Source organism: Lemur catta, chromosome 2 (assembly GCF_020740605.2).
Source record: "Lemur catta isolate mLemCat1 chromosome 2, mLemCat1.pri, whole genome shotgun sequence".
Classification (NCBI taxonomy): Eukaryota; Metazoa; Chordata; class Mammalia; order Primates; family Lemuridae; genus Lemur; species Lemur catta.
The window spans coordinates 20,205,272-20,229,725 of NC_059129.1; the positions used below are offsets into that span (position 1 = coordinate 20,205,272).

Genomic DNA, 24,454 nt, shown 5'->3' on the forward strand with positions numbered 1-24,454 from the left:
AATGTCTTCCACATAGACTCGTAAACAATTCCTATCAGTTCAGAGGCAGACAAATAGCAGTGCTCTGAAAAATTAAATGAGGTAGAAGCCTGCCCCTCCCTTGCTGTGGGAGGACTGTTTGGTTCCATGAAACTGAAGAGTAGTTTGCACGTAATAAAAAATTAATTGCTAATCTTCTAACTCAGCCTCCTCCGCGAACAAGATAGTATTGTGTTACAGCCTCAGAAGTTAAATGCTTCCTCTCCCAAGTAATTACCGCTCTTACGCTACCTCGCAGAGCCTCCTCCCACTGAAAACCAAATCCCAGAACCTGCCAGGAGGTGCTTGGCTCCAAGCAAAGGCAGGTAGGTCAGCCTTCCAGCAAGCTGAAGGCCCTTCTTGCCAAAGTTCGGCTGGGAGCCATCAAGTCTAAAAGAGATGCCATCAGCTGATGGGCTTCATGCCCGTGCATGTGCTGAGTTCTGCTCAGGCTAAATGGACGGGCAGCTTCCCAACAGAATCCTTTTAAGTGCCAGCATCAGTCTGATCCTCTCACAAAGAGCAGGACCCAGCTGCAGGACACCATGTGGCAAGCCAGATGGATGGAGGTTATTGAGGGCAGAACCCACCATGCTCAAGAACAGCCAAGCAACCCAGCGAGGGAGCCACAAATGCACTGGATGACCTTCGCCAGTCAGCCCCTCTCAGAACCTCTGGGCCCACCTCTCCCAGGTACAGGTAATAGAGCTGGTCTGGCTTCACCCACAAAGCTGTGAGGACCAGCAAATGAGACGCTCATTATGAATGGACTTTGTAAACTGCACAGCAGCTCCCTAGGTCAACCACAAATAATGCCATCCTGCCAGCAAAGGGAAGCCCCTCTTCAGAACGGGGAATGTCTTTAAACATATAAACTCTGGAACCTCTTGTAAGCCACGTGTTTCCACACCAGAGAAAACGTCTGGCCTTCACTCCCACCAGTATCATTCACATCCACAAAGACATGACAGAGGTTTGTCTCCAGCTGAGATACTCCTGCAAAATGCTCCTGTAGCACCTTCCAACCCACCAAGCCTAAGGAGGCCCCCCCTTTTGCTTTCATTGTTTGAGACCATCTGTCTGAGCGTACTACGAGGGCAGAGACTGTGCTGTGCTCACCACTTATCCCCAGAGCCAGCCCAAGGCCTGGCAAACAGCATGGCTTCAAATAAATGTTCAAACAATGAATAAACAAATGAGTTTTTCCAAAATCGCATTTCTACCAACAGATGCCGTGGTCAGAGGGGAACAGGCATTTACCTGAGGAGAAACAGAACAACACGGAAAGAACCTAGCCTTGAACACAAAATGTCTGCAGACATCTGACGGCCTCCAGCAGGGCCCTTGCTCACAGGCGCAGCACACCTCAACTGTAATTCCCAGTGCAACTCACCTAGCACCACTGCTCCTCTCTGGCCAGGCTCTCGGCTAACAGTGGGGAATAGCACCTGCCCACTCGTGCCACAGGGTTGGAACCTGCACCATCACAGACAACCCCGGGACTTCCCCCTGCAGGATCCTGCCAAGGAGCCAGGCCCTCGCTCAGTGAATTCAAAGGAGGGAAGAGGCCCATGGAGAGGGCACGTTCCTCCCTGCTTCAGACCCTCAGTAGCTCCCTGTTACTGCAGCATGAAGCCCAAACTCCCAGCAAGGCCCACACCATCCTCAGGATGGGATCCCTGCCTGCTTGGCCAGCTCCTGCCATACCCCACGTGCACTCTGGTTGGAACCATCTGGAACCACACATTTCTCCAGCACGCTGAGTCTCTCTGGCCTGCGTGCCACAAGCCACCCACCCTGCCTGGAACATCCTCCCGACCTCCCAAGCACAGCCTCTTAACGAGCCACGCTCAACCCATCAGACATCTATCTGTCTGACTACATGGGAGGTGACTCGAAAACAGCCCCAGGACGCAGCAGAGGGCCTGACACGTGCCGAGTGCTCAAGAAACACTCACGTGTGAGCAAAAGGAAGAAAGGAAATGCAGTACGAGGCAGCGTGACCCAAGCCTCGCTGGCAGACGGGAGTCCAAGCCCTACTGCCACCAGGACTGGACACCAGCCCCATTCCTCATTCCTCCTCTCACCTCTCCTGCAGAAGGTTCCAGTGGTACCTTAAATAAAGCACGTATAGTACCTGCCTGGCCGTCTGCTGCACAAGAGCTTGCTTACGCCTTCAGAGACTAGCAGTGAACCTGCATCTCTACCACCATCTATTCCAGGAAGTCCACTCCAGTTAAAAGGAAACAATCACACAATGACATGTTCTTTCTGACTACCCTAGTGATCACTGAGGAAAAGTCACAAAAGCACTGGATTCTGTATTTCATACAGTTAGGTCAAGTTCCCCGGAGCCTACTTTGGCATCCGAGGGCTGGTGGTCCACTATGACACCGGGTTCCCCTCGGCCATCCTCAGGCCTGGCCCAGGTTCCCAGGGCTCCTCCACTGACACACAGGTTTCCAGCTGGATCCACCTGGGCTCAGAAGCAGGTGAGAACCCCTCAGTTGGCGTGTGAGAGCAGGACCTGCACTGGTAGCTCCAACCTCTGACCAGGGAAGGGAAGAGCAAGGACTCAGCCTGGAAATTCTTCACGTGTCCCGAGGAGGAGGCCCCTCCCACCTCAGTGCTGGGTGGGCAGCAGGCAGCACTGGCCGCTTCCTACTGAGGAGGCCTGGCTAGTTACACGCCAGGCCTTGCAGGCACTGCACACACGCACACCCAAACAGCCCCAGAGCTGCGCTGTAGGAGTGGAAGGCAGCACATTCAAAATCCCACGGGAAATTAATTGATTTCAGGTGTTTCCTAGATACACCACAGGGACCACTCACCCCATGTGGCCCACCCTGACCTCAGGCACCTCTATCCTTCAAAGCTAGAGCTAGGTGGCAGAACAGGCAGATGCAGAGATAACCCATCAAAGATGATGCTGGGACTGTTGCCAAGTGCTGGCCCAGGTGTAACCCAAGGGCTCCTTGCATCCAGGGGTATCACCAACCCACCGGGGACAGGGACTGGCAAGACCCACCTGCCAATCACTCTGTCAAGGCCTGGTACATGCAACATGCACTGCACAGAACCAGCTTCTTCCTATAGATGGGGACCCAAGCTCAGACACAGCCCAGGGCCGGCAGCCTGGACTCGCTCTGACACAGGGTGGGGCACCGCTCCTCAGGCTCGAGGTTGCCTGTTTTTTCCTTTTGGAGACAGTCTCAACTATGCTGCCCAGGCTGGTCTTGAACTCCCGGGCTCAGCTCCTCCCCCCTAGGCCTCCAGAGTAGCTGGGACTACAGGCACCACCACACCCAGCTATCTCGAAACTTTAAATGCCAAAATTCCTCAAGACTCATCCCGGGCTGTCTGCTCTCCTCACTGCATGCTCCCGCTGCCCAGCTCGTCCATGCCTCTCATACAGCAGACTCCGAGTTAAAGCTCACCTTGAGATCTCCATACATCTGACATCGAGGCCAAGCAGGGTGTAGGGGAGGGCAGGGGAAGGGCAGTGTTGAGGGTAGTGGGGGCAGAGGAGAGGGTGGGGAGGAGGGTGGAGCGGGGAGAACTGCAGTAGGGACAGCAGAGGGAGGGCAGTTGAGGGGAGGAGGGCAGTGGGGGACAGGGGAAAGGCAGCAGCGGGGAGGGTGGGAGGACGACAGGGACAAGGCCAGCAGCTTCTGATGCAAACAACAGCTCCAGCTGGCCGTGAGGTGAGGTCCCTCAGAAGACTGTCAGGTGGGGAAGTGTGTTCTCTGCAGCCCCATGGAGCCTGTGGTGGCTGCTGGAAATCCCTCAAACGCAGGGCAGGCAGGGCAGGCAATGGTGGGCTCTAAGCAGGGGGTCTTTCACTCACACTGGCTTCACCCCTCCTGTCAAAACGCCCCTGGCACAATCCCTGCCGTGAAGCCACCCCAGCTCCCTCCTCCCTTCTGGTCCAGGACACTCCCGGTCTGCCTAGGGGCAGAGGGGCCTGGGGCACCCCGGAGCTCCAGGCCCACAGGGAGGGGCTGGCACAGGACATGACATCAGTAAGCACCCACTGAGTCAAAACCAGCCCAGACTCAAGGTGCCACTGCCTCCTCTAACCTCCCAGGAATTCATCACAGCCTAGTTTATCTAAATCCTTCCACTGTCTGGCTTTGGTTTTTTTTTTTTTTAATTTAAAAGGAAGCACAGAAGTAGAAAAGCCATATCTATAAAACTTGGACAAAAGCCCTAAAAAGTGCTTCGAGAGCCAAGTAAGAAGCAAGAACTAAAGAAGCGTTTCCATCACATGACACACCTCGAGGGGTGCTCAGCTGTGTGGCCTGGGCATGCACATGCAGGGGCACAGTCCTGCAAGGTCTCTTCCTGGCAAGCACCTCTCTTCGTTTCCCTACAATGTCTGACACTCATGGCTCGCGGCCTGCTCTGAGCACAGTGTAGCTAGAGGGGATGACACCGTCCCCACACAGGGGTCTCCATCAGAGCCTCCCAGCCTGCACAATGCAACCTGCAGCCCAGCAGGGAAGGGCGACCCCATGGCAGAGGCTGCACAGAGCCACTTCCTCTGTGGCCGTCCATGCGGCTGAGAACGCTCACCTGAAACTTCACGAGGAAGCAGAGAAGGGGACAGGCTGGGATGCCCTCCCCTGCATCCCAGCCAGGGCTGCATCTGGATGAAGGGCATTTGCAAGAAGCTCTCTGCTGCCCCTGCTTCCTACTGCCCACTGTGACACAACAGCTGAGTAACTCCAGGGCCTTGTCACCATAGCCAAGCCACCCAAAGAGGCTCCAGCCCACTAAGCACAAGACACAAGTGCCCAAAAACTCCCTCACTTACTCTTCCACTCCTCAAACGTAGCGAATGCTGGCTGTAGCCAGGCACAGAAGCCCGGAAGACAAGCCCCTGCTCTTAACTCACAAGTCTTAGGACTGAGAGGATGGAGCTTAAAGAAAGCCAACATGATCTCCCAGACAGAAAGAAGCCGGGGCTCAGCCACAAAGAGAACAGCTGGTATTTAAAGCAGAGTAAGGCTCAGCATGTGGGACCAAGGAGCTGTCAATCAGTGTAGGAGCCCTCGGCCAGCACACCTCTGCTGGGGAGGAAGCCCGCCACACCGGGACTCCAGGGGCCTAGGGATCAGCGCATCACAGAAGCAGGGACCTGAAGAGCCTCTCCCTTTCAGACTACGGGCTCCAGGAGAGCAGCCTGTAGTGAACAAGCCAAGGGCAGGAGCATGGCCGGCCAAGACCAGAGAGGCATTAGCAAGCAAGACCAGAAGAAAGGGCCACCCCACCACAAGCAACCAGAAGGGCAAACATTTCTCCGTCCCCCTCTCATACCCCCAAGACAACCAGGCCGAGATCAACTGAAATGGACCAAGACCACATGTCAGTTCGCACACCTTCCCAAGTACCAACAGAGCGAATTGCATCAATCAAATCAATACCCAGGTAATTACAAATCGTGACCACAGTAACTAGGATAGCAAAAACATCCAGGCAGCTCAATTCGATCCTTGCTAAGGAGCCTGTGCACTTCCCTCACTGTCCTCCTAATTGGCCTCGGATGTCAGGGAAGCTAGTCCCTAAGACCTGTCATCTGGCCAGCCTACAAGTGTTCTGGGAAAGTGTCCAGGTCAGCACTTGCAGGTTCCTGTCCCTGACTCCAGGGGACGGGTCAGCAGTTTCAAGTGGGCACTGCTGCCAGGCCTCAGAGCTGCAAGCACCGCCTGCCTTTCAGCTGCCCAGTAACAGCATCCTCCACGAGCCCACCTCCATCTTCAGCAGGCCCGGTACTCACACTGACAGGTGTAACACCCACCCTGCCGGATCTGAAACAAGGCCAGATTCAGGCACCAAAGGGGGCAGGGCAAGGAGCCAAGTAATAGAGGCCGCTTGGCCACCAGCAGATTCTTTCCTCCATAAAACAGAGGCTTGTCTGCAAAGGGACCCGGCATTCCTTCCATTCCTACTTAACAAGGTTCCCCTCAATATGAATTGCTAAATGACACTTTAAAGCCAAGCCACAGAAGACGGGCACTCTCCTCACTCACTTCACTGTGACTTCGCTCTGAATCTCTGTGAGAGCCTCGAAAGCGTACCACCCCAATTAAGTGATGACACTCACACACCACGATTAAAATGTACAGAAGGAAAGCTGTTCTGGAGGGTAATTTGGCACTAGCCACCAATCTCAAATGTGCATATCTTTTCAGCTAAAAATTCTGCTTTTTAGAATTTATCCAGCCAACGTAGCACTGCTAATTGGGGAAAAAAACTGGAAATAACCTAGCTGTCCATCAACAGAGGACTGCTTAGGTAAATCAGAGTCCATCCGGACTACAGAACACTGCGAAGCTCTTTAAAACAATTCAGCAGAGCAACCTATGCTGGTGCAGAAATACGGTCAAAAATTAAGTGAAAAAAGTAAGTTGCAAAACGAAACTATAGAATGATCCCCAATTTAAAAACGGAGAAGGGTACATAAAGAGCTTGCATGTGCACACATTTCTAGAAAGATACACAAGGAATTTATGGAGCATTTCCTAGAAAGACAAACTGGGGCTGAGAACAGTACACCCTGCTGCCCACCTCCGGGGGCGAGCTTCAGTCTTGTTCCGTGTACCACACTCCTGGGCATAACTAGAACACAATGTGATGGTGACAGGGAAGCTCTGACACAGGGCACCCAGCCCTGGGTGAGGTGAGGGGTGAAAACTATGTCCCACTTTTCATTTCATCTGCTTGCATTTACCACGTGATTGTTTTATTTTGCTTTCAGTCAAGCATATGAAATTCCCTGACCTTTTTTCTGTAGACCACACCTGATGCCACTCCCCACAGCACTATTATCCCAAGTCCCAAAGATCCCATTTGCAGATGATCTACTTTTATAAAGTATCTGTTCAAATTCTTCTACCATTTTTTAAATTTAATCTGGTCATCTTACTGATTTATAAGAAAAAATTTTTTTTGGAGACAGGGTCTTGCTGTGTCACCCAGGCTGGAGTGAAGTGGCACGATCATGGCTCACTGCAGCCTCAAACTCCTAAGCTCAAGCAATCCTCCCACCTCAGCCTCCTGAGTAGCTGGGACTACAGGTGTACATCACAATGCACAAACAGTGTTATTTCGCAGAGATGCGTTCTCACTGTGTTGCCCAGGCTGGTCTTGAACTCCTGGCCTCAAGTGATCCTCCCTTGGCCTCCCAAAGTGCTAGGATTATAGGCATGAGCCACTGCACCCAGAATGGACCCCAGGAGGGTATAGGGGGAGCCCCACTCCGTAGCCTGCCAGTCAGAAGTACAGGTGGCAACCGACTGCTTGCGACTGCTGTCTCAAGTGGCAGCCAGTCTTGTGGGACTGGGGCCTCAACCTGTGGATTCTGATGCCAGTTCCAGGCAGACAGCGTCTGAGCTGAGTTACACCCAGCTGGGGTGTCCTGGAGAACTGCTTGGTGTGACGGGAAACCCCCCCATATCTGGCGTCAGAAGTGTTGAGTCCACGGCTGTGTGAGAGCAGAGGGAAAAACAAGAGTTTATTTTTTCACTCTGATAATCTCTCTCTGTTTGTTCACTTTATTAGGTCGTCTTTAATTTCTCTCAGTTCCATCTTATAGTTTTCAGTGTACAGCTCATGAATGTATTTTGTTAAATTTATCCATGAGTATTTCATGTTTGTTGATACTATTAATGCTATAAAAGGCATGTACTTCCACTGGTACGTGGGTAGTACACAGAAACAATCTATTTTAGTATGTTGTCCTTGTAAGCTATGACCCTGCTAAATCACCTTCAGTCCTACTGGTTTCTCTGATTCCTTGGAAATCTCTACAGATAATTATGTCCTCTCCAAATGCAGACAGTATTTCCAACTTTCCAGTCTGCCTACCTTCTCTTTTTGCTGACCTGATTGCACTAGCCAGGACCTCCAGGATAGCATGAGCAGGAGCAGTGGGAACAGAGGCTCGCCTGGTCCTCAGTGCCAGGGAAGCGGTCAGTCTCACCGTCAGCATTATGTCAGCTGCAAGTTTTTTGTAGACAGCCTTTATCTGGTGAGGAATGTCCCTTCTATTCTTAGGTTCCCAAGAGTGTTCAATCATAAATGAGTGCTGAATTTTAACAAATGCTGCTTCCGCTCACCTACTGAGATGGTCGTATGTTTCTTCCACGTTCATTCTACTGAAATAGTCGGTTTTTGAAAGAGAAGCATGCTGTATTCCTGGGATGAACTCCACTCTCACCCACCTTTCCTACTGGCCCCAGGTTACTCCTCCTCCCGTGCCCCAGGTGGCCTTACTCAGGTGGACACACAACTCAGGCATCTCTGGGTGTCCACTTTCCTGTCTACAAGTCACACCCCAGACACACCATGCTCCACCGAGACAAAGTGCATCACACTGCTACCTCCACAGACACGCACGCCACACTGCTGCCAGCCCCGTCTCCCTCTGAAAACCCCGAGGACAAGGACACCCCAGCACAGCCCCAGCACACAGACCCCACCCATCCCCACATGTTCTCGCACAAGCTCTTTCCCACGCACTGTGCTCCTCCTTCCCCATGACTCTCAAAGTCACCAAGCCCAGGCTGCCCCCTCCCACGTGACCTGTGGTTTACACTGACTGACCCCAGCCAACTCGCCCATCCACCTCTCCTGATAGTATCTCTGGGCTTCTCAGACGTAAGAAACCCCAACAGGGAAGACGGAACTGTCATGCTGTGTGGAGCCTGACCATTCGCCTCAGGTGTTAGGCCACACTGTTCCCAGCCTGGGGCTGGGCCACAGAGCCCCTGTGCTCAGAGGGGAGTCCACGCAGAGTGCATCTGGTCTGAACACGGGAAACTCACGGCGCAGGGGCTGAGGCTCCAGAGAGGCTGCCCAAGGACAGGCCGGAAGGAACTGTGACCCCCTCCCCTATGAACCAAGACCGTGCAACAGCCCCCAGGCCCAAAGACAAGCTCCACGGGGAGCCAGGATAACCATAGGGTGCGCCACCTGGTGGTGGCAGCTCCTCAGAACCCACAGAGCCTGGGGTCATGGCACGCTCCCACCGTATGACAAGGCCTGGGCCCAAAGGCCAGGCTCAAGTGCACAGGGCACAGACCAAAGCACACTCCTGGCAATCAGCCGTCCGCTTCCCTGGCATCTGGCGTCAGAGAGGGCTGACTGATCACCCAACGTGACAACTTAGGGCGGCAGGTCCCTTCACTAGTAAGCAAAGCAGGCATGCTATGCACACACAAATGAGTCTCCTTCTGCCGGGGCCCCAAGCTACAGCAGCGGGCCCCAACTTTTTGCTGCTTTCTGTATCCTTTCTGCCTGTCTCCCAACACCACATTCAATATTAAACACAGACTTCACCAAGTCACCCTCCCTGCTCTGAAATCTCTAGTAACTGCCCACAACCTGGCCTCCAAAACAGAAAAGAAAGGAAAGCAAGCCAAATCCTCCTCACGGCGTTACGGCATCAAGGTCGCCACATACTCCAGCACAGCCGAGAGACGCCGACCAACACATCAGGCTTCAGCCCAGAAACGTGCACCTCTCCGGGGAACTCTGATGACAGGCCACACTTGAGACCACGAGTCTATGCTTTATGGGCCATCATGATAAACGTAGCAACGTACAGGGAAGGTGAGGAGGTGGCACTGGGTGTTCCAAGATGCCACACATCCAAAGCAGCCCCCAAAAGAGGCCCCAGCACAACAGGTGACAAAGCACATGAAGGAACCTGCCCTACACAGAAGCAGCCCACTGCCTGGGGAACCTCAGGACACGAAGGGGTCCTAACCAGGCAGAGGATGGCTCCATGTGCCTTTGTAGAAATCCTCCCCTGCAGCTCAGAAAGGACAGCAATGAAGAGCATTATCATGTTTACTCTTCACACACGCAAGATAAGAAAGGCACTGTGTTCCCCTTTGCAACAAAGAGAAAACCGGCCCAGAGCAGCACCTTCACCTGAAGAGGTCCCGCCAGGTGGTGGCAGAGGGGCACCAGGCTCTAGCTCTGCCTTACCATCTGTCTTCCCATCAAAGACACAGAGCACCAGAAACGCACGCTCCCCACCCCTTAAGCCCGTGGTAGGCACAGGCGGCCTCCACTTCCACCAGACCGACCCGTCCTCTCCCTCACCCAGGGAAAGCCGAGTGAACACACAACGCAGAGCACATGGCCACCCCAAGGCCCAGCTCGCCCTTGTGCCAGCCACGCTCAGGACAGGGCCCTCAGATGCAGAAATGGCTCAAGGAGCAGCTGTACTTTCCAACTGGCCAGGAAACCTCCGTGCCATCCTGGCCAGAGATGGCAGCCGGTCTGCATGCCTGGCTGGTGCTGAGCGCTTGTGGCAGACACTGGACACCACAACACTGTATAACAAGGCTGGTCTCACTAGGCATGAGCGAGCCTCTGATCTCACTTACAGGAAAGAAGTCACGGAGGTTTCTCACCTGACCAGAGCTTCCCTGGGAGCAGGAGGGATGACTTCTGAGTAGTCAATAAGCCCAGAGAAGAGGTAAAAGCACAAAGCATTTAGGCCCCGCTGGGGCCAGCCCTACGTGAGTCTGGGTTCTGCAGGGAGAGTTCAAGAGGAAACAGCAGCCTGGTCTGTCCTCTGTGACTTAGCAAGGCAAAAAGAAAATAACGAGGCATTTTCAGGTCATAGCAAACTGAAGCCAACAACGCCGACCCGAGGTGGCGGATTCCAGAACCAGCAGTCAGACAATGTAGTTACAGGACAGTTCTTTAAGAGTCTCGATCTTGGCCTGGTTTCCCAGAGCAGCAGGAAAGATGACCAAGGAGCTGGAAGTCTTAAAAGCCCACAAGCAAATAAAACAAAAGGCTGTTTAAACACCACAGGCCCTGTGCCCCCAGGCTCCAATGACTTCAATCAAAAAATTACTTCAATCAAAAAATCAATCCTGCACCCTCCCTGAGACCAGCACACAGGCAGCCATGGCGAGAGGGCCACTGGGCAGTCAGTTCCCAGGTGGGGCTGAAGGGCAGGGACCAAGTGAGCAACTGTCAGGCACAAGCACTGCCCCAAAGGATGGGCAGGATGCCAAGCAGAACACAATGCCCACCCCACACCTGGTCCCCTCGCTGGCAATCAGCTGCTACAGGCACTGACTGGGACAACAATTCCCCCCTATGGAAGTTGTCTTTAACCCTAAAAACTCAGTTCATCTCCACTGGTTACAAGCACCTAAAAGGAATGATTTCTGCAAAAGCAATCACTCCCTCAGCATATACAAAAAGAGTCCTTTAACAAAGACCAACAATGCAGGGCAATCAGATACCTGCCACCACTTTGCTGTGGATTTTCTGATTTTCAATGAAGATGTTATTAAGACTTCAGCAGGGAGAGTCACTCATTCCATGTCCCTCCCGCTGTGAAAGCACCTCATTAAACCTGAGCAGCGTGGGACAAAAGCTCCCACACGAGCCTGCAGAGGAGGCCGACTGGAGAGACCTCACGAGTGAGGCAGGGACTGCTCTGCCACAGGCAAAACCAGCGTGGACTCCTCCAAGAAGAGACAACGGGAGGCACAGCCCCTCCACCCACCTGAGGTTTAAGCCCGTCGTCTGGTCCAGCCGCTCCCAGCTCTGCAGCTTCGCCAGCAGCCTCTGAAAAGACAGAGAAAGCCATGTCCCCATCACCACTGCCAAACGTTCATCACGTAAATCTGACGTTAATGATAATGACACAAACCGCCCCCCACCCCGACCTTTTAGATGAAAGAGTCTGCCCTCCTCCCTGAGCTCGGAGGCATAAGTGCTCCAAGTCTGGGCTGGAGCAGTCAGGTTATTTCTGACGGCTGGAGCCAGGCTGCGTGCTTCACGCCCATTCCCTCCTGGTCCCATGAGTTCAAGTGTGAATCCCAGCATGCCCTGGCACGCCAAAAGGAATGTGAGGGTACGAAAAAAGCAAACAGCCTCACAGATGACCCTGCAGCTGTCTGCCCCAGGGAGCAACTCCCCTCTCCCCTGTCTTCCAGGGGCTCCTCAGGACAGCAAGCCCCGGGGCCAACGGCTCTGAGCTGGATGTTCCCCAGCCACTCGGTGGTCAGCCCTGGAGGGGAGGGGAGGCGAGAATTAGGCTCACAGGCTCGCTGACCCTTCTGTTCACACGCCTGTTCCATATGGACCCGTCTCCCAAAAATGTGAGTCCCACTGCCCTTCCAGAACTGAAGCAACTTCAGGGGAAGAGCGACATACCTCTGTCCTAGACTTCCTTCACCTCTACCTGGTGCCAAGCACAGTGCTGTTACCAACACTTTCACTCAGTCCCTCAAATATTCCCAGAGCCCCTCTCACGTGCTAGGCATGTGCCTGGTTGATAGTTTTACGATAGCTGATATTATTGACGTTTACGGTTCTCAGCACTTGACATAAATTCACTTACTTCCCACAACCCCAGGGGCAGATACTGCTGCTACTCCTGAGAGGTTAACGGGCTGGCTCAGGGACACACGGCCAGCAGTGTCCACACCAACACTTCAGTTAGGGAGTGATTCTAGAACCCCAAATCTTAAATAATTTTTAAAAAACTACATCCAGAGAAAAAAGTATTTAGCTTGGGAACTGTCTTTTCAGGCTAAGTCCTAAAGAAGCCAGCATCTGGGAGGGATGCCAGCATCTCGGAAGGGAGCCCCTGCTAGCTGGCCACAGGGAACTCTGAGGCCCTGCCTGGATGTGCTGCAGCTGAAAGGGACAGACTAGGCCAGGCGCAGTGGCTCACGCCTGTAATCCTAGCACTCTGGGAGGCTGAGGCGGGAGGATTGCTTTAGGTCAGGAGTTCGAGACCGGCCTGAGCAAGAGCGAGACCCCGTCTCTACTAAAAACAGAAAGAAATTATATGGACAGCTAAAAATATATACATAGTCCCAGCTACTCGGGAGGCTGAGGCAGGAGGATTGCTTGAGCCCAGGAGTTTGAGGTTGTTGTGAGCTAGGCTGACACCACAGCACTCTAGTCCAGGCAACAGAGTGAGACTCTTTCTCCAAAAAAAAAAAAAAAAAAAACGGGGACAGACTCCATGCCATCCAAGGCAGGGAGTGCCCAGCCCCCACAGGTGAGCAGCTGCCCAGCACTAAAGGTGGTGGCTGATGCTCACACTCCTATGAGAATGCAAACATCTGGGGCCTGGGACACAGGTATGCCAGGTGAACCAGGGAAGGGCGCCGTGGCCATAGGGAAGCAGTGTGAAGGACAAGAGACCCAGGCTGGAGCCAAGAGACCAACATCCTGGTCCACTTGCTGTGCAGTGGGCAGGAGAGGGAGCTTCTCTGAACTCGTTTCCTCCTCTGCCCACAAGATGACTTCAGAAGCCTCCCAGCACTGCCACCTCCCCACAGAGGGCCACCTGTGAGTCCCGACGGTAGACACGGGGAACCTAGCACAGGTCTCCGCTCACTCTGATCCCTCCAGGTGTGTATGCTGCTTCCTCTCTGACTCACCATCTGTACTAGGTTTCCTACTGCTACGGAAACAAGTCACCATGAACTCAGTGGTTTCAAACAACATAAATTGAGAATCTCACAGTACTTAGTTCAGAAATGGAAAATACGTCTCCCTGGGCTAAAATCACAGTGTCGGCAGGCTGGCTGCTCCGGAGGGCCCAGGGGAGAATCTTTCCAGCTCCCCGAGGCCACACATTCCTGGGCTTGCGGCCCCTCCTGCCTATCCAAACTCAGCAGCAGCTGGTCAAGTCCGTCCCCCGTCACTCTGACCTTCCCCTGTCACTCTGACCTTGCCCCTACACACACGACTACACAGCTCACCTAATGACCCACGACCTTCTCCCTATCAGGGGTCAGAAGATCAGCTACCTCGCCTGCCCCTTGCTGTGTAAGGCCCTAGGGACTAGGACATGGGACCTCTTTGGCACACTCTTCTGCCCACCACACTCTCACAGCAGCATCCACATTCTAGGTGACCAGCTGTCCTGTATAGCAAACACCCAGGAGCCCCAGACAGGACAGAGCACAGCCACAGGGAACCACACACCCCTCTAGGGCCCTCACCTCCTTCTCCAGCTCCAGGCTGACCAGCGTCTCCTGCATCTTCTCCTGGCGCCCCAGCCTCCGCTGCAGCCCCTCCAGCTCCTCCTGGAGAAGCCCATGGGTCTCTCTCATCTCCCTGGTAGGGCCAGAAATAAGCACTCAGACAGCCACACACCCTGTGGAGGAACCCCAGAACCCACGGTGGCCGTGAGGCAGGCTGCAGGCCCACGAGCCCAGACTCAACCGTGCGGCCGCCCGCCCCTGCCCCTCTCACCGCAGGCGAGCGTTCTCCTCCCGCAGCTGCTTGAGCTCCCGCTCCACCTTGGGGAGCCGCACCAGCTCGGACTTCATGTTCTTCACAATCGCAGCGTCCTGCTCTTGCAGGGACAGCTTCTGCTCCAGATCCTGAAGGAAGCCAGGGACAGAGAAGAAGAAAAAAGAGCAGCCATGAAAAGACACAGAGGACGTTAAGTGCCTATCACCGAGTGGAAGCAGCCAGTCTGAGAAGGCCACATACTGTAGGATTCCAACCACAGGATATTCTGGAAAAAACAAACTATGCAGACAGTAAAAGGACCAGTGGTGGTCAGAGGTTGGGGGGAGAGGCAGGTGTGGACAGGCGGAGCCAGAGGATCCTCAGGGTGGTGGATGATACTCTAACGGACATAATTGTTAGACATTTGTCCAAACCCAGAGCACGCAGAGCACCAGGAGTGAGCCCTAAGTGAAGTAGGGACTCTGGGTGACATGCTGTGTCAGTGCAAGGCCATCACCATACCAAACGCAATGCTCTGGTGGGACCCTGGTGGTGGGGGAGGCTGTGCTGTGTGGGCAGGGGGTACATGAGAACTCTGCCTTCTGCTCAATTTTGCTGCAAACCAAAACTACTCTAAAAAAAAATAATAAAGTCTATTAAAAAATAAAGTCACAGAAGCCACGGTGTTGCTGTGATAAACCGTCCAGGTCCTCAGCGGCCTCCAAGGTTCAGGTTTCTCTCTGGGAAGCCGTGCCTGGCTGTGCCAGGTGTGCCCTGATGCGGTGTCCTCAGTACCCACTCTGCGGGCAGCGCTTCCCCGACCACCACGCTCTGCCGGAGGCCTTCACACCGACATCCTGACCTCAGGGAGGTTTCTGGGGGCAGAAACCCACTTCAAGTTCGGCCCAAAAACACTCGGCAGCAAAACATCCCACTCCCCCCCAGGGAAAATCTGCTTCTGTCACTCCAGTGACACATATGTCATGACTCAGTCTTTCCAACAGGGAGCACAGACTTTTCCTTGTAGTATCTGGGCCCCTTGGGACACAATGGGAGACAGCTGGCATCCATTAGTGACAAGCCACTGAACAGGCTGGAAGGAAGAACCAGGACCAAATCAGTCAGTCAGTTGACAAATACTAACAAAGCCCATCTCTGTGCCATGTATCGGGTCAAGCAGCGGGGACACAGTGGTGCAGACATCAGGCTGTCCAGGCAGACAGATCCTGAGGGCAGGCCCAAGACTTCAAGGGAAGGATGAAGCCCAGGGGGACGTCAGCAGGAGAAAGAATCCCAGGGGCTGGCTGGGGACTGAGGAGCAGAACCGGAACCAAGCCCAGGGGTGAGGGCACACAAGGGCCCAAGGGCCTGGCCAGGAAAACACAGGACAGCGAGGGGCCAAGCCACATGGCCTCGGCTCAGGGTCCAGGTGCTGCTCTAATGGCAATGGAGAGTCACTGTCTCTCTGGCAGCATCCTCTGCAGAGAAGCAGCAGGGCCTGAGTCAGACAGACCTGTCCCTGGGACCCAGCTCAGCTGCGCACTGGGCTGGGTGACTCTGGGCAGACGTGCAACCTCTCCACACCTGTTTTACATTGTATCTTCTCCCCAGCACTCATCAGTACTTGAAGTTATCACACGCTTATGTTTTTTGTTTGTTTGTTTGTTTTTTACAGGTTTATAGTTGTCCTCCTCCAGTAGAACTGGAGCTCCCTGGGGGCAGAAACGTCTGCCCCAGGCACTGTGGTACCCTCAGTACCCAGCACAGTGCCTGGCACACAGGAGACAATCAGGTAACATCCAGGCCGCTCACTGTCTGCAAATGCCACCAACCACACCCCTGGCTCAGAAAGGCCTGCAGGTGGCCAGAGGGCCAAAACACCACTGTGATGACATGCCTGGGACTAAAACAGAGTGACTCACCTTAATCTGCTGCTCATGGTCTGCTCTCACCTCCTGAGTGGCCTGGAGTTCCTGAATTTTCTGATGGGCTTCCTGGCACTTTCTATTAAAAGAATACACCATGTGCAAAAACAGGAATGTGGTAAGGCCAGCAGTTCTCCTCAGTTTCAGAGCCCCCAATCATAAACCCATGCAAACACCACACACCCACCACAGGACATCGCCAAGATCCAGGACACTGGCCCTGCTGGCTGGCCCAGAGGCCCCACCTGTATGGAGCAGCGTGAGCCCAGACCACCTCAAGGTCCTCTCTAGCTCTGCAGCCCCACAGCTCTCCCGCCGCCCATAGCAGCTCACACCTGTAGCAACACCCCGCCCTGATGCAGCCGCAGTGAGAGGCCCTTTCAGGGCTGGCCTCTCCTCTCCACCAAGGAGCTACAACTCTCCCAAAAAGGGAAGGGTCAAATTCTCCAGTACCCAAAGTCTCCTGACCACAACTTCCGTCAACACTCTCACACCCGAGCCTCTGCTGAGCACCTTCCCCGTGCCTGGATCTGCCCTTCCCAGCCACACCCTGCCCACCTCCAGGCCCCGTCCTAGCTCAACACCTTCTCCAGAAGCCCTCTCCAAGAAGGCCTGCCTGCCGCTGGGGAGGAACGAAGATGCTGCCCCTGTGCTGTGCAGGGACATTAAGACACCCCGCTATTGTGACCTCAGGGTCCTGGCTTCAGAGGCCTCAGTGTCTCTGTCCCTCCTGATAGTCTGTGGATGAAGACAGCATGCAAGGGTGCATCTGGATCCCACCTGGCAGAGGCGGGGCCCCACACCCCACACCTGGCCCCCACCCCAGCTCACCGGTGTTGCAGGTCCAGCTGTTCCTGCAGCTCCTGCTTCTCAGACTCCAGGCGTTTCACCTGCATCTCCTGGTCCATCACGCTCCACTGCAGCTCTGAGATTCTCCCCTTTAACACGCTGACAGTCTGAGATCAGAGAGGGGACGAAGAGCCACTCAGGGAAGGAGGAGCCTACTGCCTCCCACGTGCCCAAACCAGGGCTGAGGCCAGAGCTGCCCTATCGCAGAAGGGACAGGCATTAACGTGAGGGTCCCACCCTCAACCCAGCACTCAAGAGCACGCCACCCCAGAGACACCTTGTGCTTCCCATGAGCTGACAGAGCTCTGGGCCACAGCCAGGCCTCTGGAGGAGATGGTCTGGGCAGGGGGCTTTAGGAGTAAAAGCTGCCACCAGCCAAGATGGGCCTGGAAAGTCAGGCCTTGGCACCCAGTAGCCTCCAGGCTGCCCTGAGCTCACAAAGTTGCCCCTGCCAGGTGTCCACCCATCCCCACACCAGTGCCTCACTCTTCCCTCCAAACCATGGCTCTCATCATCCCTGGCCGCTCCCACGTCACCATTCCAGCTGTTGGCTAACAACATCGCTACGGACAACAGCAGTGCACTTGCCAAGTAGGAAATGAAGCCTGCAGCTACTAAGTTACAAAAGCCACACAAAACAGGTGCTGACTGACTTTGGAGACGGAGCCCCCAGGCCAGTGGGCCGGGCTGCAGCTGGCTGGGGAGGCCACGTACTCAGAAAGGGGTGACCAGAAAGGAAAGGAGAACACCTGGGGGTGGACCCCAGGCAAAGCCAGCAGGGCACGTCCAACAGCCCCCAGGACCTTGGGTCCACCTGATGCCACTGCGACAGAACATGGAACTGCCAGCCCTTGCTCCGACCACACCTCGCCAGGCAACCTGCTAATGACCCCAAGCTCGGAAAGTCCCAGCTCTCCCAGGGGAAGGAGCTGACACAAAACGTCAGCCCACTCCACAATGTGGCCATCAGTTAACACACGGAAAAGCATGAGCCTCATGTCAACCCCAGGGGACCCATACGCCAAGGGCAAGAAAACGAACCTGGCAAACACACTCAGTGACACTGGGCAGCCCATCTGGGGCCAGGCAGCACCCTCTTCAAAGAAGCAGGCTACAGCACTCGACCCAGGTCCCACCAACACATGTCCACTATCCACCCTCGCCCCTCGGTCTGTGTGGTGTCCTTACCACACAGTGAGGAGCAATCTGGGACTCGAGAAGAAAGGTACTAGCATGCCTGACAGTGACATGTCCTTGCAGAGAAAGGTACTAGCATGCCTAACAGTGACATGTCCTTGCAGAGAAAAGTACTAGCATACCTAACAGTGACATGTCCTTGCAGAGAAAGGTACTAGCATACCTAACAGTGACATGTCTTTGCAGAGAAAGGTACTAGCATACCTAACAGTGAGTGTGTCCTTGCAGAGAAAGGTACTAGCATACCTAACAGTGACATGTCCTTGCAGAGAAAGGTACTAGCATACCTAACAGTGAGTGTGTCCTTGCAGAGAAAGGTACTAGCATACCTAACAATGAGCACGTCCTTGCAGAGGTCTCACTGAATTCAATACACACTGGGCACCAAGAGCTGTGCCTGACACCATGGACAAGACAGCCTGCCCTCAGGGACGGCACCAGTGGAGAAATCAGACCACTGATGAGGTAACCTTAAAGAGGAGGGTGCAGCACATCAGCTCCTTACTGTGACAGCAGACTCCAGGCCGAGTGACCGTGGCCCTGGAGGCTTCTCTGAGGCGGTGCCGGTCAAGCACAGGTATGAAGAGGAAAAGCAGCAATACATGCAGTGCCAGCCACTCTCTCCCCCACGCAGGACCCACTGCTGCACCCGCTCTGCTGCACCTTTGGCAAGGGTCTCGCCCCCTTCTGCTCTCCATGAAATGCCATGCGTGACTCACCCTCCCCCACGGAACTGGGGGCCCCTGCAGAAGGTGCAGCCCAGAACATGGGGCCTGGGACCAGAGTTCAGGGGAGGCACGACTGGCTGCTCAGGAAGCGGGTCACGCCTCCTCTCCTGCCAACGCTCCCTTCAGAAGACAGATGCGGGAACAACCTTAACATGCTCCCAGCACTGCCAAGGCAGAAACAACCTGCAGCCTGCTTCCGGGGATCTATCAAGGAGAGAACGCCACGCAGAGACAGAATGCCAATGAGGCCACGCGCCCCCTCCCCTAGCAGCTTTTCATCTGTTTCCTCTGGGCACCTGTGGCCTTGAGCACCACAGGAAAGGGACAAGAAAGGGACAGGAATGGAGACTCCCATTTCCACCAGCACTGATGTCAGGGCTCTGTTCCCAAAAGGTACACACACTTCACTTGGGCTACAGTTCATACAGGCTCTGGTTCAAAGACATCCTCAGATGCCAGCAGATGGCAACCGACCTTGCTGATAATCAAAGAAATGCAAATCCAGAGGCACCTACTGAACACATTAACTGCCGTGTGAGTTGTGTTTAACTCACGCTAGTGTTGAGCCCGGGGCCTCGTGAAGCATATGTAACTAACACATCTCTTCACCTTGGGAGCCTTGTGAACTATTTTTCAAGTTGCAGGTAACTCACGCACAGAAAACAATAAAACATTTTTCATTAAATTAGAAAGGACCATTGTGTTTTCAAAGTTTTTATTCTATTTTCATAATAAAACACCATGACCCCAAGGAAAAAAATTTTTTCTGGTGTGGCAGTCAATGTGTAAAAGCTTCTGACAAGAAAACGTATTTCCGGAAAATACCACCATCCATGACAAGGAAGGCTGTTGTGAAACTAGAATATTCAACAACAGCTGTCATTACAATACAGCAACTGGTTGCAATAGCCACAGAAACAGCTAGAATGGAGAACCTCGCAATCCCACTCCCGAGGGTCTGTCCACACAAAATAAGCCACAGAAGCAAAAGACTGTATGCATGAAGCTACCTGCCACAGGTATCTAGGGGGAGAAGGGGTATACAAAAAAACAAGACATTTGAAAATGGCAAAAAATGGGTGAGCCAACCATTGCAATTCATAATTGTAATAAGTGCTAAACTTATTAACTGCAAATCACAGAATGGAAAATTAATATTTTTACTATGATCACAACTATGCCAAAAATGCAGGTAGGTGCCCATGTGAGAAGTACAACTGAAAAGTAAAAAGGTCATGGTGCTACAGTGGTGTGGTCTGGAGCTCATTCATTCTTCCTCCCTGGACCAAAGGGCTGCAGGATAGGCTACCCCAGAACCTATAAGGCCTGCGCTCACCTCGCCAGCCTCGGCCAGGCTGTCCTCCTTCTCCCGCAACTTCTTGCTGGTGGCCTCCAGGTTCTGCTGACACAACCTGTTGCGTTCCAGCTGCTCCTTCATCTTCTCCTCCACCCTGGCCTCCCGCTCCTGAAACTGCCGGATGCGTGTCAGGAGCTCCTGGTTGCGGTCAACCTCGCGCTGTTGACAGGGCAAGAGTGAGATGCCAGATGCCACCAGACGGAGAGTCAGAGCAGGGAGACCCCAAGCCCAACTTCTCTTGGGATAGGCCACCAAGGCCCAGAGAAGAGTCAGGCAGGACCCATTAGCCATGTTGGCAGCAGAACAAGGGCCAGGACCCAGGACCCCAATTCTGATGTCCCACTCCAGCTATGGCAGCACCACATCTCCCCTTGTGAGAACCCAGGACCCCTGGGAGGGCACTTGGCATGGATCACACCACGTACTCATCACACCGTCTGCTCACTGATTGTCTCTGCAGGGAGGAGACAGAGCATGGAAAATCTGAAATTCAGAACTGACCTTGGAAAGAAGCTGAGCTTTTGCAGCACCAGCAAATTTTGGCTAACTGCACTCCGGCCATCATTAAAATGAGTCGGCATTCCCCCAACAAGCAGATGACCAAGGAGAGACAGATGGCGTGGACAAGAGGCTGCAGACAGAACCAGTTTACACTGGGCACAAACCTGCCAGGAGTACAATCCTCTCATGCAAACCTCCAGAGCCACCCGTGTTATTAACCTCAGGGAGGCTATGTGGCTTGCACTGGTAAGAAAGGGACAGAACCAAGAACCACACGCAGACCTCTTGACTCTAAGGACCCACGGGGATTTAAGGGTTCCCTGGCACTGAGAAGGGATACAAAGTAGGGACTGGAGTCCCGAGAGGCACAGGCAGTAAGTCCTGGCTCCGTGGCACCTGCACTCCAGCAACCTCTCGCCCTGTCCTCATCAAGAAGCTGCGTGTACAGGCTCCCTCCAGGAACCACCAAGTACGTCCAGAGCTTGTCTTACTCGGAGTAAGTGCTTATAATACCCCTGCACAGGATATTCCTGCCCAAAACCAAGGAAAGGTTTAATAAAAGCTGCAGATCTGGTTGCTGCCTGCTTGAGGGAAGGCTGATCCACAGGGGCTCCAGCGGACAACAAGCTGCAAAGACAGCCTTCCAACAACCGGGGGACCCTGCTGTGGTGTATCTGTTAGTGCAGGGCCTGGTCAGCACATCAGAGCCAGAATGTGGCACAGTTGCTGGAGCTGCCAGTCCCGAGTGCAGATGGGGCAGTTCAGGCAGCTCCTCAGGCCTCAGATACCTGGGTCTCGCCACCTGAGAGCTATTAAATATTTCCGGGTGGGATGCCAGGGAACACCTGGAAAACTGCTGGCCCCGATGGTCCCTGGGGTCCCATCCATCGGGCAAGGAAGGAAAGGCCTCTTGGATGGTGCCTCGAGCTCAGCAGGGGGCCCAGGTCCAAGCTCAGTCACCACCCCCATCTTTGGATTTCCCCAGGAAAGAACTTTCAGAGGCCCTGCAGCAATCCTTCTCCCATTCAAATGTTTTCTGAGGACCCTCGAGGAATCGCAACCTGCGCTGGACGCAGGAGACCTCAGGCAGTCAGGCAGGTCCTGCCCTTGAGGGACTCGTGGCCCAGGGAAATTCCAGTAGTGCCACACCCCCTTCTCCCTGCCTAAGAGCCAGGGCCACGCCACCAGAATGGCACTTCCTGGAGTCTGATGGCCACCTCCCCAGTCCCATGAAAGGGCACTTCAACAGCTGGGAAGACTCCTGTGGCCTCCTGCTCCTCTCCACACCAATTCCTCCAGGACTCCTTCTAGGACCAACCTAGGCCATGAGCAAAAGCCCCACGTCACAGAGAAAACACCACTCTGGGCAGCAACAGGCCAATCCTAAGGCAGCGGCACCTCAGCCCCAGCAGCGGCTCTTGGCTTCCTGAGCCCACACAGCACACCACAGCCAGGAATCTGCACACCAGGTTCAAAGAAACCCAATTAGCCCCAAGCCCTGGAAGACGTCAGCTATTTTTTAGGGACTAGGAAAGTGTGTGAATATACCACGTAAGGCAAGAAGGGGGCCAGACATCCATCCTCAGGGAAAGGGTAAAAAGCCAGAGAGACTTTCTGTCCAATGCTCTGCTGGAATCTTGGCAGCATTTCCACAAATGATCAGCACTTATTGAAAAACCTGGCAAAGTGATGTTAATCAAAGCAAAGGAAACAGAGGATTCACACACTAAGCAAAAACCAAGTACATGCCCTGAGTAACCGGGGCTGTGCTTTCCCAGCTGCCCTGGGTAGCCCAGGAGCAAAATGAAGCAGCCACTAAGGTCAGGGCTCTTTGCTCGGAGGCCCTTCACCCAACCCAGCAAGCCCCAATGTCGACCCCAAGACCCCTGTACCCAGTGACCTTGGTAAGCCTGTCACCCCCATGCCAGCAAGTACTTCTGCTAGATCTGCATTCCAGCTCTCCCAGAGGGAGGAGGAACCAGGAGGCCCGACAGAGGGATGTCTCCAGCTCCACAGCCTAAGCAGCAGACGTGGCGAGGGGCCACCCTTTGGGACTGTCACCGTTTCATGCAACCTACTCAGGACATCACACACAGCTGTACCTGCCCCACACTCTCACTGCCCCGCACTGTCACATGGCCTCGACGGAACACCCATCAAACCTGATGCAGAGCACTTAGGGCTTCCAGCTGCCTGGCTCTGACTTCTTACAGCCTGGTGAGCACTGTGCACAGCCCCAGGCCTCCCGGGGCTGGGTTCTGATTTCTCACAGCCTGGCAGGTACCAAGCACAGCCCCTGGCCTCCTAGGGCTGTCTGGACCGACCCGTGCCCCGTGTGAACCCACCTCGTAGTTCCTGGCGCTGGTGCTGGCTGCTCTCTCCAGCTCCACTCGAGCCCTCTTGTGACTCAGCTCCATCTGCATCTTCTCCCGCTCCACTTGGATGAGGTGGGACTTCGAACGAATCTGTTCTGCTCTTTCCTCCAACTGAGCAAGTTGTACCCAAAGAAAAACAGAACCTCAGTCACTGCATCAAACAAGGCGAGTGGCTCCATTCAGCAGACACCTTCCCTGAGCATCTATTCCCAGCAAGGGCCTGAGCTAAGTCATGTGAGTAGAAGGAAGAACGCCCCATGCCCCCAGTTGGGGATCAGTGGGAGGTGGCATGCAAAGGTAAGATAAAAAGCATAAGAGAAAGATGTATTCTAACACAACAGTGCGTACGCTTGTTTAGGAAAGACGGTGTGCCAATTTTGTATTGCTCTATAACAAATTACCACAAACTTAGTGGCTTAAAACACCACCCACTATACTGGTTGATGGTTCCGTAGGTCAGAAGTCCAGACACATGGCTGGGTTCTCTGATCAGGGCCTCCCAAGGCTAAAACCAATGCAGGTGGCCAGATGGTGTTCTCATCTGGAACTCAGGATCCTCCTACAAGCTCCCAGGGCTGGAGAACCAAGGTCCCATTTCCCTGCTGACTGCTAGCCCAGGGCTGCTGTCAGCTCCTAGAAGCTGCCCACATCCCTTGTCACTTGGCCCTCTCCATCTCCAAAGCCAACCACGCTGAATCTCCTGTTATCGAATCCCTCTCCTGCTCTGGGCCTGACTTCTCTGCCTGACATCTGGACCCAGATTCAAAGGGCTCATGTGATTAAGTCAAGCATACCCACGTAATCTCCCCTTCTTAAATTAAGGTCAACTGTTTTGAGACCTTAATTATCATTATTCTTTTTTAGAGTCAGGGTCTCACTCTGTCACCCAGGCTGGAGTGCAGTGGCTCTATCATAACTCACTGAAGCCTCAAATTCCTGGACTCAAGCAATCCTCCCACCTCAGCCTCCAGAGTAGCTGGGACTACAGGTGCTCCCCATGATGCTCAGCTAATTTTTTTTATTTTTTGTAGAGATGGGGTCTCGCTATATTGCCCAGACTAGTCTTGAACTCCTGGCCTCAGCTGATCCTCCAAGCCTGGCCTCCTGAGTCCCTCGAATTACAGGCAGGAGCCACGGCACCCAGCTCGGGACACCCACTGGTCAGTGTCTGACTGAATAACTGGAAGAAGGTAGAGAAGGTGAGTGTCCCCCAGGGGCCCAGAATCTGGGCCACCTTAGGAAGCCTGCATACTACAGGGGGTAGGT

The 24,454-nt window shown here is 54.0% G+C and overlaps 1 protein-coding gene across 4 annotated transcripts in view; it reads right to left on the reverse strand.

Annotated features, from left to right (window-relative positions):
• MAD1L1 (mitotic arrest deficient 1 like 1) overlaps positions 1 to 24,454 on the reverse strand; it is a 361,733-nt gene that overhangs the window by 331,433 nt on the left and 5,846 nt on the right. For all 4 annotated transcript variants that reach the window (XM_045542991.1, XM_045542990.1, XM_045542992.1 and 1 more), the window contains 7 exons: positions 23,159 to 23,299; positions 20,292 to 20,471; positions 17,013 to 17,137; positions 16,179 to 16,260; positions 14,275 to 14,405; positions 14,022 to 14,136; positions 11,561 to 11,622 (listed from right to left, as the gene is read on the reverse strand). In XM_045542991.1, the coding sequence (XP_045398947.1) occupies positions 11,561 to 11,622; positions 14,022 to 14,136; positions 14,275 to 14,405; positions 16,179 to 16,260; positions 17,013 to 17,137; positions 20,292 to 20,471; positions 23,159 to 23,299 (836 nt within the window). The remainder of the gene's footprint in view (positions 1 to 11,560; positions 11,623 to 14,021; positions 14,137 to 14,274; positions 14,406 to 16,178; positions 16,261 to 17,012; positions 17,138 to 20,291; positions 20,472 to 23,158; positions 23,300 to 24,454) is intronic.